Raw genomic sequence first — 17,673 nt, forward strand, 5'->3', positions numbered from 1 at the left:
AAGACTCGGCACACCTCTTCTGAAAGGTTACTGACCCCTGTTATAAACTAATATCCCACCGAAAAAATTTGCAAAGGACATAAGCTGAAAATATTGGTTGGCCTTTTTCACTGAGGGAAATTCTAAAAGTTATTTTTAAGAATGTTTAAATATGTTCCAGGCCTGATGCGGGCCAAATAAGCCTCCACCCATACTGGCACATAAGAGTAATTAAAAATCTGGTGCTGAAAAAATCAAAATATGAGACTCCTCCAGCTCAAGTACTGAAAAGTGTGGCTACAATTTCTTCAGAACTAAAAACAGTCATATCCCTAAAAGCAACATTTCAAGTCTAGTATCAGAGGGGTAGTCGTGTTAGTCTGAATCTGTAAAAAGCAACAGAGGGTCCCGTGGCATGCGATAAGTCGAACCCGGAAGTGCTTGCCGTCGACTGCGGTACTCCAGCTCGGCGAGAGGAGTACCGCGGAGTCGACGGGGGAGCCTGCCTGCCGCGTGTGGACCAAGGTAAGTTCGAACTAAGGTACTTCGACTTCAGCTACGTTATTCACGTAGCTGAAGTTGCGTACCTTAGTTCGAATTAGGGGGGGTAGTGTAGACCAAGCCTTAGTCTTAAAGGTGCCACAGGACCCTCTGTTGCATTTCAAGTCTAGGAATCTTCAATAAAACTACCTTGCTTTGGATTTCTGCCTTGAGTTTAAATGTCTTCATTTATGAAGATACCCTTGTTGACAAGCATAAACTCTACTTGAAGATATGGTTCCACTTAATGTACCGAACCCAACTCACTGCCAGGGGTAAGAGTGCTTCATTTTTTCCTATTGTGACCACATCGTAGTAGAGAGATTATCAACCTCATGGACCACCTCTCCTATCCATTCACAATTGCATAACTTGTCTGAGGCAACTGCAGCAATTTGTAATGTCGAAAAGCATTAATTTTCAATCTTCTTTAACATGACATAGGTGATAGCTTTTTTTCAAAGAAGTCAAAGATTTCTCCTTTTGCTCTTAATTTCATATCTCCTTTCTGTCGCTCTTATTCCTCCTTCCCCAGCATGTTTCCCTACCACTTAGTTTTCTTCTCTGTTGGACATATTCAGTTACCTGGTTATCTTTTATAGTTTTTTTTTTTTTTTTGAGGCCAGAAGGGAACATAAAATCATCTAGTCTGACTGCCCACTCCTTTCTCCCCTGTTTACATATCCAAGTATCACATTGGACCGCTTTACGACAGCTTCACACTGGGAACTCATGTTGTTTCTTATCCACTGTGATCCTGAAATCCTTTTCAGAATCCACTGCTTTTCAGGGTACAGCCCATTCCCTTCCTGTAGCTATGACTTGCATTCTTTGTACCTAGATGTGTGACTCTGCACTTAGCTGTATTAAGACATTTTATTTGAATGGGCCAAAGTTACCAAGCAATCTAGTTAACTGTGATACTCCCCCATCCACCTCATTATTTACCAATCCGTCAGTCTTTGTATCTCCTGTCAAGTTTATCAGCAGTGATTTTATATTTAATTCCAGATCACTCATAAAAATGCTGAATAGCATCAGGCCTAGTACTGATTCCTGTGAAGCCCATCTAGAAACAGCCCTAACTTTTCCCTAGGGGAATGCCTGGCACTCTATTCTGGACACTGACTCCTCTGCGGTAGGTGGCCAGCGGCTATAGCAGGTTTACTGTTGCAGGCTTTGGATCTGCAGAAAGGACACCTTCTTCATTCTTGGGCCTTTTATCACTGTAATGTACAAAATGTCCTGAATCTTTCAGTTTAATGGAAAAGGATACTTTACCGACTGTGCAATACATTCCATATATAGGGAACACCTCATCCGCCACTGAAATGTAACCTTGTCAGAGGTATAATGCAATAGCCATGCTTCACCAATAGCTCCACATACTTTTTCACAATTTGTCTGAAAAGTTAACTTATTCACTTAAACTGAATTCCTCCTGTAGTGTTATGTAAATGTATAGTAAACAGAATTTTGGGAATATGATGCAACAAAGAGATTAGATGACTGCACATGGGTATGTAGTAGGACAGGCAGAGATTTTGGGGTGTAGATTAATGAAACCCTGATTATACTAGCAGGTTTTAATCATGTCTACATTATCGGGTTTAAATCATATTCAACACTGGTTCAGCTGCATTAGTGAGCAATAGGTAATTTTCATAATGTAGACACGTTTGAGAAGAAATGGGGGGAGAATTTGAGGGATGAGAGACAGGACGATGGGGGCAAGAGGCTGTGGGGGCTAAGGGCTTGGAGGGTGGAAGAAGATGATAATGATAAAGGAGGGTATGGCAGCTTCTTAATCCCAGAAGTTAGGAGACAATAAGTGGCGTCCCCCTCTAACAACCAACAAAGTGACCTTCATTTGTTTGTGCAGAGATATGTTTTTGGTTTGTTTCCAAAAAGGCTATAGACCAAAAAATTTTTAAAAACCTTATGCATTTTTGAGGGTTTACTCATGATTCTTTTAACTCTCCTAACCTGAATCCGTGAAACTCTCTTCTCTTTTTATTAAGAGTCTTAAGATTATTTAGTATATGGAATTTTTCTAAAAATAAAACTTTAAAAAATCCATCTGTATGCTGCATAATTTTGAATTTTCCCAGAGTCAAAATGGTTGCTTTTTCCTATTATTCTTAGTGGGAGTAAAGCCACATACTATCTTCAGTTAAGATGGCTGTCATTTCTCCTACCAACTTTGCAGGTGGATGAGGCAGCCCCTAGCAAAGACAAGTCTCCCATTGTTTCCAATTACACAGTGTGTCATCAAGTAAAATGGTTATTCCTTCCATGCTCTGTAATTTCCTGTCTATTTTTCTAACCATCAGAGGAAGGTGGTAAGGGGCTGCAGAGAGTCAGAATCAGGGGGCATGCAGAGATGTGTGGGGTGCAGGAAGGACACTAAAAGGATGCTGGGAAGCAGGGAGGTGTGTGTAGGGAAGGGGAACATAAGAATGTGGCATTCAGGAAGCAGTTTAAAAGAGATGTCGGAAGAGGTTAAGGTAGCAAGGAGGGGAAGAGTGAGGGGAAAACGTGTACATGGTTGACAGAAAATTGAGAGCATGAAGGCAGAACATGAGTGGGGCAAGAGATTGTGAGACTTTCAGGATATGCTGCAGAGCTCCTCTTTTTATTGGGACTTTTATGAAGAGAAGTGATGTCCGAGGGCTGGTGTCTGGGGTGGATGATGTGTGTATGCTTCAGAAAAGACTATATTGGTTTAGTTGGTAATGTTTGGCTTATGATGGAGATTTGTCTAATGGATTTATATTTATATGTGGTGTGTGGGATGGTATTTTTGTTTAAAGAAATATCTGGCATTTGGTAGGACAGGCTACTTACTTCTTTTATAGTGCTAAAAATAAAGTGCATGATCCTAGATGCTAAGCTTGATGTTAGTGTTCTTACTTACACACACACACACACACACACACACACACACACACACAATCTGCAATATAGGTGTATAACAGACTTTCAGAATTTGCAAATGACTGGCCATAACATACAGTGCAGAAATGTTACTTGAAACAAGACAATAGTACTTTCACTGCTGTTAAAGCAGTTCAGTTACTATTTACTGGGCTTAACCATATATATTGGTGGTAGTCCTCAGCAAATGGGAAGGAGAATGCACCTTTGTAGCAGATTTTCAATATATCTCATTTAGGGCTTTTTAGCATCAAAAAATCTCATGGGATCTCTAACTGCATGTATTAAAAAGTAGCTGACACACTCTGAAAAAATGGACAAGCAAGCACAGACATTCCTCGTGCTCACTGTCCTAGTCTTTTTAGATTAATTATTGAAAACATATGTAACAAGCCTGATGGTGGGGTGTTTTGAATCAGAGCAATAAGGAGAGGCAGAGGCAATCTAGAGGCCAAATTATATTTTCCTCAGTCAGTTGAGGGTAAAGCGGGCCGGTGCCGAGGGGTTGGATAAGGGGCAGAGGGTCTTGGGGGCGGTCAGGATCTGGGAGGCAGGAGCGGTGGGGGGGCACTTTTGGGGGCCCCGCAGTCCCAGAGTGGCCCTGGGGATTAGCGGGGGGCTGACTGCAGCCCGCTTCGCTTCCCTCGCCCCAGCCCCAGCCATGTTGCTCTGGGGAGGGGGCTCGGGGGAAGGGATCCCCCCGCCTTCACCGGCAGCAGCGGAGGCATAGCAGCCTTGCCCCAGCCCGCTCCACTCTGCCATCTCCCAGCCTCAGCTCTCTGCTTCCCACCGCAGGTGAGTACAGGGGACGGGGGGTCCTTTCCTCAACCTCCCCGCACTCACCTGCCGCGGGAAGCGGAGTGCCGTGGCTGGGAGGTGGCAGAGTGGAGCGGGCTGGGGCCGCATCACTCGGCTTCCCGCGGCAGGTGAGTGTGGGGAGGCGTCCTTTTCCCAACCTCCCTGCACTCACCGGCGGCGGGAAGCGGAGCAGCCTGGCCCCAGCCAGCTCCACTCTGCTAGCTCCCAGCCGTGACGCTCCGCTTCCCGCCGCAGGTGAGCGCGGGACCTTTCCCCAACTCCCCCCCCCCCCAGCGACACGGCTGGGGCCGGGGCAAGGAAAGTGGAGCAGGCTGGGGCTGCGTTGCTCCGCTTCCCGCCACCTGTGAGTGTGTGGGGGGGGTAGGGGCGTCCTTTCCTCAACCTCACCAACAGCGGAAAGCGGAGCACCGCGGCTGGGAGGTGGTGGAGTAGAGCGGGCTGGGGCTGCTCGGATTCCCACCGCTGCTGGTGAGTGCCTGTCAAGGGGTGGGGGGTATGGATAAGGGAGAGGGAGCAGAGGGGTTGGGTAGGGTCCTGGGGGTAATTAGGGACGGGGGTCTCTGAAGGGGGCGGTCAGGGAACAAGGAAAAGGGAGAGCCAAAGCAAGTTCGATATAACGCAGTCTCGCCTATAACACAGTGAGATTTTTTTTGTCTCCTGAGGACCGCGTTATATCGGGGTAGAGGTGTATCTATCCCTTTCTTGATGATTCCCAACATTCTGTTTGCTTTTTTGACTGCCGCTGCACGTTGAGTGGATGTTTTCAGAGAACTATTCACAGTGACTCCAAGATCTTTCTTGAGTGGTAACAGCTAATTTAGACCCCATCATCGTATATGTATAGTTAGGATTATATTTTCCAATGTGCACTACTTGAAATTTAATGTTGATAAATGCAATCTGTCATTTTATTGCCCAGTCACGAAGTTTTGTGAGATTATTTTGTAGCTCTTCTCAGTCTGCCTGGGACTTAACTATCTTGAGTAGTTTTGTATCATCTGCAAATTTTGCCACCTCACTGTTTACTCCTTTTTCCAGATCGTTTATGAATATGTTAAATAGGACTGGGCCCAGTACAGATCCCTGGGGGACACCACTATTTACCGCTCTCCATTCTGAAAACTGACCATTTGTTTCTACCCTTTGTTTCCTATTTTTTAACCAGTTACCAATCCATGAGAGAACCTTCCCTCTTAACCCATGGCTGCTTATTTTGCTTAAGAGCCTTTGGTGAGGGACCTTGTCAAAGGCTTTCTGAAAATCTAAATACACTATATCCACTGGATCTCCTTTGTCCACGTGCTTGTTGACCCCCTCAAAGAAGTCTAGTAGACTGGTGAGGCATGATTTCCCTTTACAAAAACCATGTTCACTATTTCCCAACAAATTATGTTCATCTATGTGTCTGACAATTTTGTTCTTTATGATAGTTTTTGATTTGGAATTAGAAAATACAATGCATTAGAACATAGACCCCACCCTATATATTCCCTTTTCACTTTCTCAGTTTTCAGCCTCTGGAAGCCCAGAATTTGGAGGAAAAGTTCTTAGGATGTTTAGTGTATATGTTGAGCAGTTCTCTTGCTAACATTTGAGTTTCTGCATAAATAAAGACATGTATTGCTTTCTTGATTGAACAACTCTCTCTCTACTCCTTTCTGGTTTACAGTCTCTGCTCTTTTGACAGTTTCTCTATTCCTGTCACTTCACCTTGTATACGTTGAGATGTTGTCTGGGTGTTTTGTTTTACAGTCCTTACTATTTTCTTACTTTCACTATGGCTCACTGCCTCCTTATTTCTTAAACTGTAATTAAAGAGAAACAGACACATCTTTTATTACAGCTTATTTCCTTTCCATTTAATTCTTGCTTTACTTTTCTCACTGGTTTCTAACCAAGTTTTTTTTTTTTCTTTTTTCCTTTTCCCCCCTTAGATTACTTTGAGACTCTTCAGTTATTTTTCCTCTGGTCTAACTGTACTGTTCCTTTAACATTTCCTCTTTCCCCTTATACTATTCTTTCCTTTTTTCTAGGCACCAGCTCTTTTGTAGCTATTCCTATTGTTCCTACTATCTGTCTTTCCCATCTCTGCTGAACTGGACTTTTTCCCTTTTCCATTGTGTTCCTGGTGCCCCTGCAGTGATGCAGCTCAGCCACTGAGGCTGCTTGCTCCCCACTTACTGCATCCCTTCTTTTCTGGTGCCAGGTGCTGCCTCACTTGTTACTGGCCTCTCTCTCTCTTTCACTGTAGGCTTCCAGATGCCACCTGCCAATTCCGTTGCTGCCTGTTTGGCATGCTCACAGCAGTGCTCCAGAAGGGAAAGCTGCCATCGGTTCTCTCCTGCTATTTTTTTTTAAATTTCCCCCCACAAAAATGTCCTGGCCTCAAGCTCACCTGCTTCAACTCCCCAGAATCTTTGGTTCAAGATCCCCTCCTCCACGCCCCAGAGTAGCAGTTTCAGGCTCCTCTTCTTTTTAAATGTCCTTTTGTATTTTTTAAAACACAACTTGCACTGTTCTTGTGAGCAGCTTCTAGTATGTAAAGAAACTAGTATACTAGATGATTCATTGTGTGCAAACTGAAATGTGGATTATAGTTCCTTATCTTGTAGAATATATTACTGTGGTGATGGAGGGCCACATAAGCACCTAGATAGAAACTTGCAGGGGATACTGTATCTCTTTGTGATGAAAATATAATCCACTACTGCTTGCTAGATAGTTACATCTGTAGTTACTATAGGCCATTACTATATAAATCTTCCATAGTAGCTTAGGTCTTTGGTTGGCAAAGGAGATTTAACTTTGTACGCTGCCAAACTTCCATAATGCTATTCTGACTGCCCATTAGGTTTGTTTTGCCATAACTTCTATTGGGAATAAAATTCGAGTTTGAGTGTTGAGAATTGTTTGACTCCACTGCTAAGCTAACTTGTCACTATGTTCAGGTTTGCTGGGGAAAAAGAAAGAACACAATAACCAGATAATGTTGTTGTGAATATGTGTTAGTGTATTGTGGGGGAAAAGTAATTTCAGTATTTTTATTAATGTCTTTGTGTGTGCATAAGAACCTTGTCTCTGGAAATGTAAAATTGGTAAGAGAGGAAAAAATTGTAGTGAGATTATTGGTTACAATGAACAGAGACTTTTCCAGCTGGAGGCAATACATTATATCAGTGTCTTGATTAGGCCACTTTGTCAGGGTTTCTGGTAGACAGGGTGTAGTGGTCCGTCCCCCCTTTCCAGTGGGGAGGGAGGCCACTCTGCCTCATTGTGGGGCGGTAGTCTTCGGGCTTGGATCACCCTGGCGGGGTCCATCTAAATAAAAGCAACCACACAATAATAGTCCTGGCTTCTGTCCTTGCCCTTGCGTGGGGGTGTGCCAACACAGTCTTTAGCCCTCAGCCTACTCAACTGGAGCTGACACCAGTTAACAGTCTGAGGTCCTCGGGCGGGGCTGGGCTAGTAGTAGGCTATTGCCTACGCCTCCAGGTTGAGGCAGCCAGCAAATATACACAGTCGGTAAACTCTGGCCCTCTGGGTGGGGGAGAGCAGGCTTAGCCGAAGCTTCAGGCACAGGCAGCCAGCAAATATATAGTCAATAAGCCCTGGCCCTTTGGGCGGGGCAGAGCAGGGGACAGGCTTTAGCCTAAGCTTGGGGCTCAGGCAGCCAGCAAACACATACATTCTCAGGGTTCAGGTAGGGGTGAGTGCCCACTCAGTCCCGGGGCTCCAAAAGGGGTTGAGCACCCAGCAGGCAGGCTAGGGTGCTGACAGGATTGTTCAGGGAGCACAGGCCTCCTGGCCTAAGATAGAGAGTAAGCCACCCCAGGGGTTGGGGAGGCAGGGGGACATGGGCCTGCCCTACTCCACCACGTTCCAGCCCAGGGCCCTGCAGTGGCAGAGAGGTCTGCCACTGAGTTGGTTGGGGATCCAGCCACAACACGCCAACCTAGAAATGGTCAGCCCTGTAGCCAGCCAGTCAGCTGCCCCTGGACTACTTCCTACCTCCCCAGGGTTGGTACCACAGGTATCCACCAGTCCTCGGGCTCCTCTGGGTAGAGAACGGGTAGTCCCAGTAACTCTTCATCTGGGTCCATCTTATCCGGGGCAGGGTGTGGCGGAGCATAGATTCAGTTCCTGGGCATTGCAGAGGGGTTCATTTCCTCTGGTGGCTCCTATTCAACTGAGTAGCAGGGCCCCCCTCCCTTTATACTTCCATTCCCACCCCGGTACTTCCGGCGGGGAAGGCAGGGAGGGTTCGGCTCTGCCCACCAAAGGCAATACGCTTTAATTTTCAAAATGAGTTAAGTGTTTGTTACAACCTCGGAAATACAGTGTTCAAGAAAGGGTAATGAAAACATGAGAGGTTCAAAGGAAAAGGGTAGCTTGGAAAGGAGAAAATACTCTCTGACATAAATTTAAATGTATTTTATGCTTTAAATGTGATTTGTTCTGGATAATTTATCATAGAATATCCCTTGTGATTCATCACTAATGTAGAATAAATATTGCTTTTTAAAAGATTCACTGAAAATTGCAAAATGCAGCAGCAGAGGAATGCAAAACTTCTGTTTGGTCACCCAAGGCTCAGGAGCTGGATCCCTGCATGTGTATTATTCTCTGCTAACTAATGCTGATAAATAGGCCTCGTTAGCTTTAATCTGGATAGGATGGGTTCAAGTGGCTGTGGGACCTAGGAGCTACGGCAGAGGAGTTTCTGCATAGGAAAATGCACTGAAGAGCCAAGCCTGAGAAGAAAATATAGGTTAAAGGGTGATGGTGGTAATGGTGAAGTTTTAAATTGCCCATAAAGCTAAAACCTGCATTGCGGTAAATGAGGGAATATATGTTGAATTAAGAGAGGGATGGGAAATTCACTTTCTTGGAGTAAGGTGAAGGTCAGTCCACTGACTTCTTTTTGTTCATTTGTTTGTTTTTTACTGTCCCTTGATTAACAATAAGAAAACGCTTAATAACAAAAGGCAAAACAGTTCAAATCTGAACAAGTCTTATACAATGTTCAGTTAAAGGATCTTAAAACAAATGACATAGATTCTAAAAATAGATCACATCTTCTCTGAATAGCACTTGCATTTTAACTAGCTAGGTTACGATCCAAGACTCCCAAGCTTCAGAGCATAAATTGATAACCGTAACCAGTTAAAACACTTTTCCTCACCATGGTAAGTATTGCTAATTGGAAGCAATTGGCCTCTATAGGAAATGGAACACTTGATTGTTGGCCTATTTTCATATGCTCATTTTTATAGTGGGTGGAATGCCTGTCAAAATAGTTAATAAAACTATAAATACACATGATGGAAGGTGAATTCATCATTTGTTTTCCTATTCATGCTAGAACCTTGCAAATGTCCATATTTTGTTGCTGGAACCCTATTGTGGACTGCTAGCCCTGCTCAATGATGCAGACTATCAAAGTAACTCTGTTCTACTATCCCAGATTAGCATATAATTACTATTTGAAATGCGGAACTGTATCTTAATATACCACCATCATTGATTGGGGTCAGCAGTCCAAAATTTGGTTGTAGCATGTAATATAGCCAACAGAACAACATATTGCATGTACTACTACACATTGCACTAATAAGAGTTGGTATTCTATCACCACCTCTATTTTGTCAAGGTCTAAATGGTGCTTGCGGTGCTATTTTTCAATTGAGGCTTACAACCAATAAGCCTACAAGTTGACGCATGAAGGGGCATTCGAAAGCTTACATAAATGGCATGTAAATGCCTTGCAGCGCTGGCTACAGCAGTGCCGTGCAAACACCTGTTCTTACTTCCAGGTGACATTGTAAATAAAAAGGGGGCAGCATTATCGCCTTGTAAATGTAAACAGACTTGTTTGTCTTAGCAATTGGCTGAACAAGAAGTAGGACTGAGTGGGCTTGCAGACTCTAAAATTTTACATTGTTTCGTTTTTGACCACATTTATGTAACAAAAAAAAAATCTGATTGTAAATTGCACTTTGATAATAGAGATTACACTATAGTATGTGTATGAGGTGAATTAAAATTACAATTTCTTTTGTTTATCTTTTTACAGTGCAAATATTTGTAATAAAAAATAATATAAAGTGATCACTATACTTTGTATTCTGTTGTAATTGAAATCAATATATTTGAAAATGTAGAAAAACATCTAAAATGTTTATAATTTAAATTGGTATTCTATTAACAGTATGATTGAAACTGTGATTAATCACAACTATTTTTTTAATCCACTTAATTTGTTTTGCGTTAATCGCATACATTAACTATGATTGATAGCCCTATTGATTGCCCTTTAAGAGGGTTGAAGCTCAGCCTTACCTTTGCTAGATGTAGCCTACTTTCCTAGGAGTAGAGAGTGAGTCCATGGGTTACATGATGGAAGCCTGTGATTCAGCACAGCCCTTCTGGGAAAGTAAGGGCAGCCTGAGTTAGTTTGGAGAGTTTGAAGAGGGAACTTGCAGGGAGGAGTGTAGGTGAAACTCGCAGGCGAAAAGCCTTGGGGAGATAGACATGTAAGGAGCAGACACTTATGGGGTGAAAAGCCCAATTCTGAGGGCATGTCTACGTGGTGGAGTAATGTGCAGAATGGGAATGATTTCTAAAGTGTTGCATGTTAATTGGTCCATGTAGACCCGGCTGATGCACTTTAATGTAGTGCTGTTTGAAACAGTGCTACCTTAAAGTGCACTAAGGAACTTCTAATGCACACCAGCAGGGTCTGTACAGACCAGTTAGTAAGTGAACTTATGAAATCTCACCCCTGTAGTGCACATTGTTGCTCTGTGTAGACATATACTAAAAGGGATGCAAAGGACTGTGAGCCTGGAGGGAGACCTATAAGGAAGGAGAAAACCTGATAGAAGAATGGAAAGACTTCTGAGCCTAGAGAGGTGGCTAAAGCCCATTTATAAATTGAAAGGACAAACTGAGCCCAAGGAAGAGGGCTGAGAGACTTTGATATATGTAGATATAAAATAATTTTTTTTAATGGTCATAAATTACACCTAAAAGGGGAGCAGGATTGTGAAAACACCAGATGGGATGTTTTGTTTGCATGATGGAAAGGAAACTGTGGTAGTGGGAAGGCCCACAGCCAGACTAGTTATGTCCCTCCTACAGTCATTAAAGATCCCATGATATATTTCCTGATAGTTTAGCTCCAGTGTCCTGGACAAATTCTGTTTACTATACATACTTACACAAACTGAATTCCTCCTGTAGTATTAAGTGCATAAGTTACTTTTTCACATCATGTCTGAAAAGTTATGTGGAACTATTGGTGAAGCATGGCTATTGCATTATACCTCTGACAGGGTTACATTTCAGTGGGGGATGAGGTGATCCCTGAATATGAAATGTATCGCACAATAGGTAAAGTATTGAGGCTAGGAATATAATTAATTCTAGTCAACATGGAAAATAGGTCTTGTCAAACAAACCTGATTTCATTCTTTGATGTTACAAGTTTGGTTGAAAAAGATGCATAGGTGCAAATTAGATATTTGTAAGGCATTTTAAGTTAGTACTGCATGATATTCTAATTTAAAAAAAATCACTGTACAATATCAATAAAATACATGTTAAATGGATTTAAAACTGGCTAATGGGTATCAAAAAGTAGTTGCTAATGGGGAATCATTATCAAAAGGGGCTGTTGCTAGTGGAGTTCCACAGGGATCAGTGCTAGGCTTGATGCTAGTCAACACTTTGACTGATGTGGAAATAAATATAAAGTCACTGCTGATAAAATTGGTACATGGCATGAAGATTGGCAGAGTGGTAAATAATGGTAAGGATGGCGGCAGCCATACAGAGGTGATCTGTATTGGTTGGTAAACTGGGCCCATTCAAATGAAATGCATTGCAATACAGCCAAAAGAAAAGCTGTTCATCTGGGAATAAGGAATGCAGGCCATTGCTACAGGGTGAGGGTGCTATCTCCTGGAAATTAGTGACTCTGAAGAAGATTTAGGGGTTATAGTTGATAAAGAACTAAACATGAGCTCCCAGTGCTGTAGCAAAAAGGCCCAGTTGAATCCTTGAATGTATAAAGGAGGGTATAGGAATAGGACTACAAAAACAACAAGGAGTCTGGTGGCACCTTGATTTTTACCTCTGTATCTGGCATTGGTAAGACTGATACTACAACATTGTGTCCAGTTCTGGTGTCAATAGCTTAAAAAAGGCTGTTGGGGTGTAGAAAAGTGCCACAAATGATTCGAGGTCTGGAGAAAATGCTTTAGGACAACAGACGAGAGCTCAATCTGTTCAGTTTAATAGTAAGATTGGGCTCAATACAGAGGTAAGTGGGCGAAATGTAATGGCCTCTGAGATAAAGGAGATCATACTAGACAATGTAATGGTCCCCTCTAGTTCTATGGACTTATGAATGAAACAAAGTGCTGTGGAATCCTGGATATAAATACATACAGGGCTGGCTCCAGGCACGAGCCTGGCAAGCAGGTGCTTGGGGCGGCCGCTCTGGAAGGGGGCAGCACGTCCAGCTATTCGGCGGCAATTTGGCGGACGGTCCCTCACTCACGCTCCGAGCGAAGGACCTCCTGCCGAATTGCTGCTGCAGATTGCGATCGCGGCTTTATTTTATTTATTTATTTATTTTTGGCTGCTTGGGGCGGCCAAAACCCTGGAGCCGGCCCTGAATACATAATGCATATTTTAGCATGAAGAATTTCAGAGTTTTGTGGTCATGATGTATGCAGATCAGCTGGAGCTTTCCTTCCCCAGAAAAGCATGAAGTAATGTAACACTTAAATCAGCCCGAATTTACATGCTGGTACTTTTTCTTCACACCTGCCTTCACTTCACTCCTGAAGCTTTTAATTGCTCTGGGATCTCAAAACTTCTATACAGTTTGAGTTTCTCTGATACTTCACAATACCTGTGGGAATTATTTTGTTGGCAGTTATTATTTCTTGTCATGACTTTGTGATGTTAGTTGTGTTAAAATGGATAGCATTTTAGAGTTAACAGGTATTGCTCTCTGATTTAATATACATGATATGCCTTTCAGTACACAAAGATTGTAAGATTGTCTACTTTTCAAATGTAAACTGAAAACAAATTTTCTGTTTAAGAACTAAAGTAACTTTTTCCTGTTTTTTTTTTCCCCCTCTTCCCCCCCTCCCCCATTAAGGTATGGGCTGAAGCCAAATGACCAAATCTTGGCAGAGGACAAACATAAAGAAATGTAAGTTTATATACCCTTGTATTTAGGCTGACAGACACACACATGTGCATATGAATTTGCTCCTCCCCCCACCCTTTTAAAAAAGGTTTAAATCAGTTACTGTAAGAATTTTTTTGCTGTTTTCAAGACAATGTTTTTTTTTTTTTTTCTCCCCTTAAGGCTTATCTACATGGTGGGATAAAGCACCCTATGGGGGTGTGTGATTTCTAAAGCACACTGATGTATTGCACTTTGATTCATCAGTACACACGACCAGGGTCTACACAAACACTTCCTTGAGCATACAGTACTGCATTAAAGTGCACTAGCGGACCTGTAGTGTTTACTGCCAGGGCCTGCAAAGACCAGTGATTGTGCAACATGTCAATGAGCTTTAGAAATCACATCTCCTGTAGTGCACGTTGCTGCTTTATGTAGACAAGCCCTCAAAGTTCAGTAGTATCTGCGGTGTGTTACTTTACTGTCATCGGTCGCTACATAGTTGAAGAATACTATAATGTAGCTACTGATGACATACCATAAGCAGACTGGAAATACCCTTCACCCCTCTACCCCTCCCACCCCCCACTGATTGTGGTAACTTGCGCTAAGGTGTAGTAATGATGACATAATTACTGAATGTTCACAAGCAGTGTTTTTGATATGAAATAATTTTATCTGCTGCAAACTGAAAAAGACTGTTTCAGGTAATGTCCTTTTATTTAAACTGATAATACTGCACAGTGCTTTTGCATGCTATTTGTCAGCTTCCTAATTGCTGTGATCTTGAAATGTTGCCTATTTTAGCTGAGCTAACTTAATTACTCTTTTTACATGTACAATAAGAACTTATGAACTAACCTGTGGAAGCTTTTCTTTACATAGTTATTAATTCATTTCTTGCAGCACAACTGTCAGTAGATATTTTAATCAAACGTTGTAACAAAATCTTGAATATTTTTTTTAAAAGCTTGAAATCAGATAAGTGTTCCAAATAAATCTCAAAGCAGCATTTGAGATTTATTTGCATCCAGAATAACATGGATATCTCCCCCCCCCCCCCCCCCCCCGGCTAAATATAAACAGTAATACGAAAGGTTTACATTTAACTTTAGGGCAAGTACTGAATCTTTCCCATGTGTGGATGGTACTAATGTGCTTCTGAAATATAAATAACGTTGTTAAAATGTCAACAGAAACTATGTGGAATGGCTAAATTTCTGAATTTTCTGATCTTTGCATGCCTGCTTGCTCAGCCTTAATATTGCAATAATAGTAACTTCATATATAATTTAAAAATATCTATGGGTATCATATCCCTTAAGATAACCTAAAGCTTAAAGTAATTCTGTGTGTACCCAGGATTCTGAGATGCATGTGCATAAAATTCTATGTTGACATGCTAAGAATTTTCTTCAAACTAATTGTTTTCCTTTCCTTTGTGAGGGAACAGCCCAAGTCTGAAAATTCTAGTTTAAGCCCTGGGAGCTTTCATGAGTGCAAATTTTGTCTTCATGCTTGAGTAACTCAAAAATGTCTGAACGGATTCAGCTCCAACTTAGAAGAAAAAGAAAAAACAACACTTGTGCTGAGACCAGGGATGGAAAATTTTAGCCTAAGGGGGATTTGTAAGAAATTTAGGGCAACTAAAAAAAGGATTAGGATCTGCTAGTCCGTGTTCGTTGCCTTGAAAAGCTATAGAGCAACGTTAAAGAACCACTGTCTGTTTTTGGAAGTTTGATAATTACAGCAATTACAGCCAAACTTAGGCCAATGGAGGATGGGGTTGTAAAGGGACATTAAGTTTAGGAAGTAAAAGGAGAGAATATGACTCTAAGGCTCAGTGTCCTTAGAAAAGCAGGGCCATTCTGGAGTTTATTCCCAGTTGGCTACCCTAAAATTTAAATCTAGTAATGAGTACACTTTGTAAGTGTATTTGAACCATGGAGAGGGAGGAAGTCTTAATGACCAGACTTAGAATCCTTAAGCTCCTTGGAAAGCCTTTCAGTTTTACTGAAACACAGCATTTAGCTTTGAAAGATGATAAAAATAATTAACTAAAGTTGCCTTTATAAACTGCAGTTCCCAGTAATGAAGAAATGTCTTTTCAAATGTAGTTGGCTTGGTGGTCCATATGCAGGGCATTGGGAATAGTCTGAGATATGTGCACATGGCAAAGAGTATATCATTGCACGCTGCTCAAAACTCTTGGATAGGTGAGATTTACTGTTGAAGCATCTATGTCCCCTGCTTAAGTATGTGAGGACATGCAGTGATACTCTGCTTCTTTGCTCACAAGAAAAGGAGTCAGTGAGTAATACTGGGTCATGATTGTGGGAAAGCACCAAGATATTAAATTTGATAAAGGCAGAGGATCAAAAACAATGTCAGTAGTCAGAATAATTGAGATATAAATGGAAAATCTGGCAGACTCCTGTCAATACTCATAGGTAAAGGCAGAATCCCTTGCTGCTCTGAACCTAAAATCCTGAGTTTTCTCCCAAGTTTGTCCAGTTGACAGGACAAAGGGGAAGAAATAGAAGGGTTGAAGAAAACCTTACACAAAATATCCTGCTATATACAAAACACAGTTTTCATAGTGATTTGGTCACTTTCCCAGTATAAACAAAGTCAGTAAAAATTATTAGCTGCATCTTTGGTATACTCAGTTACTTAAATCCTTGTTAGCAAGAATGTGAGATCTTGTGGGCGGAAAATGTATGAAGGACATAAGAGACATGATGCCAGGGTCTGAGAAAAACAGTCTGTAATAACCAGAGTTTGTTGCATATATCCACTCTTTTTATTCACTGCAAGTCCATTAGAGTTGACATATATGAAATAGTAAATTTGAAGCCATAAAAGAGAATGTTTATTTCCAGACAGTGTTTCCTCGGTTAGTCTAAAAAAGTGTTTCTGGATTTCAAATATAATATTAAATCAGTATCTTAGATGTCTGTATACTAATGCGAGAAGTATGGGGATTAAGCAGGAAGAAGTTGAAATGCTAGTTAATAAACACAACTATGACATAGTTTGCATCACAGAGACTTGGTGGGATAACACACCACTGGAATATCGGTATAGAACGGTACAGTTTGCTCATGAAGACAGGCAGGGAAAAAGGGAGGAAGTGTTGCGTTATATATTTAAAATATATACACTTGGACTTAGGTTGAAATGGAAATAAAAGACAAACTTGTTGAAAGTCTCTCTGGGTAAGGATAAAAGGGGTTAAAAAAAAAAAAGGTGGTGTCATGATAGGGGATCTACTATATGTTACCTCTGTTCCCCTAAAAACCAACCCAGGGTCGCACTTGTATTAGTTTTATTACGATGCCACGGTTGAGTCAAATAGAAAAGAGCTGGAGCTTATTCATACACGCGCACACTCACCACATTCATACTCTCCCGCACCCACACACTTACACAGGTGGAAAGTTACCAGAGATAGCATGGAGACCTAGAAGCCGAAGCGTGGGAGATCTGGTGTGTCCACCTATGGTCACGAATCCAGGCTGCTGAGCAGATCAAGGAGCAGCAGCTGCCTGTGTGCATGGCTGCTTCCTTTTTCTGGAACTGGGCAGCTCCTGTCACGTACACTGAGTTTTCCTTCTGTGTCCATCGCCGAGAAGCATTCCCAGACCAGTTCCTTTCATCCATACCAGGTAGTTCTTCTCTTTACAGCACTTCGTGATTGCCTTCTCAGGGCAGATTATATCAGACACACCTGGCTCCTGTCTCTGGGCTCCTTTCTCCTTGCAGCTCCTCTCCGCCCAGTCCCACATACACTCCTTTGTTCACACTCTCTCTGAGGGATGGGATATTACAAAGCTTGGAAGTTCATACAAGTGGTAAGGTTACAGACCTTGCAAAGGTAGGGTTACCATTTTTTAAAATAACAAAAAGAGGACACTCCAAGGGGCTCCGTCCCCGCCCCAACTCTGCCCCCCGCCCTTGCCCCACCCCAACTTCGCCCCTTTCCCAAAGTCCCTGCCCCAACTCCGCCCCTCCCCTGAATGCTCCGGCCCCCTGCTCCTCCCCGTCCCCTGCTTCCCGTGAATCAAGTGTTCGCAGGAAGCTTGAAACAGGGAGGCAGGCAGCAGGTAAGCTTGGGGCGGGGGGGCGGCACAAGGAGACACGGCCCAGTCCGGCCCCCTGGACAAGTGGCTTGGGCCCATCTCGGCTCG

At 42.4% G+C, this 17,673-nt stretch overlaps 1 protein-coding gene across 2 annotated transcripts in view; it reads left to right on the top strand.

The window, feature by feature from the left end:
• ADK (adenosine kinase) overlaps positions 1–17,673 on the top strand; it is a 541,342-nt gene that overhangs the window by 58,142 nt on the left and 465,527 nt on the right. For both annotated transcript variants that reach the window (XM_054034260.1, XM_054034261.1), the window contains exon 3: positions 13,451–13,504. In XM_054034260.1, the coding sequence (XP_053890235.1) occupies positions 13,451–13,504 (54 nt within the window). The remainder of the gene's footprint in view (positions 1–13,450; positions 13,505–17,673) is intronic.

This window comes from Malaclemys terrapin, chromosome 7 (genome assembly GCF_027887155.1).
Source record: "Malaclemys terrapin pileata isolate rMalTer1 chromosome 7, rMalTer1.hap1, whole genome shotgun sequence".
NCBI lineage: Eukaryota > Metazoa > Chordata > Testudines > Emydidae > Malaclemys > Malaclemys terrapin.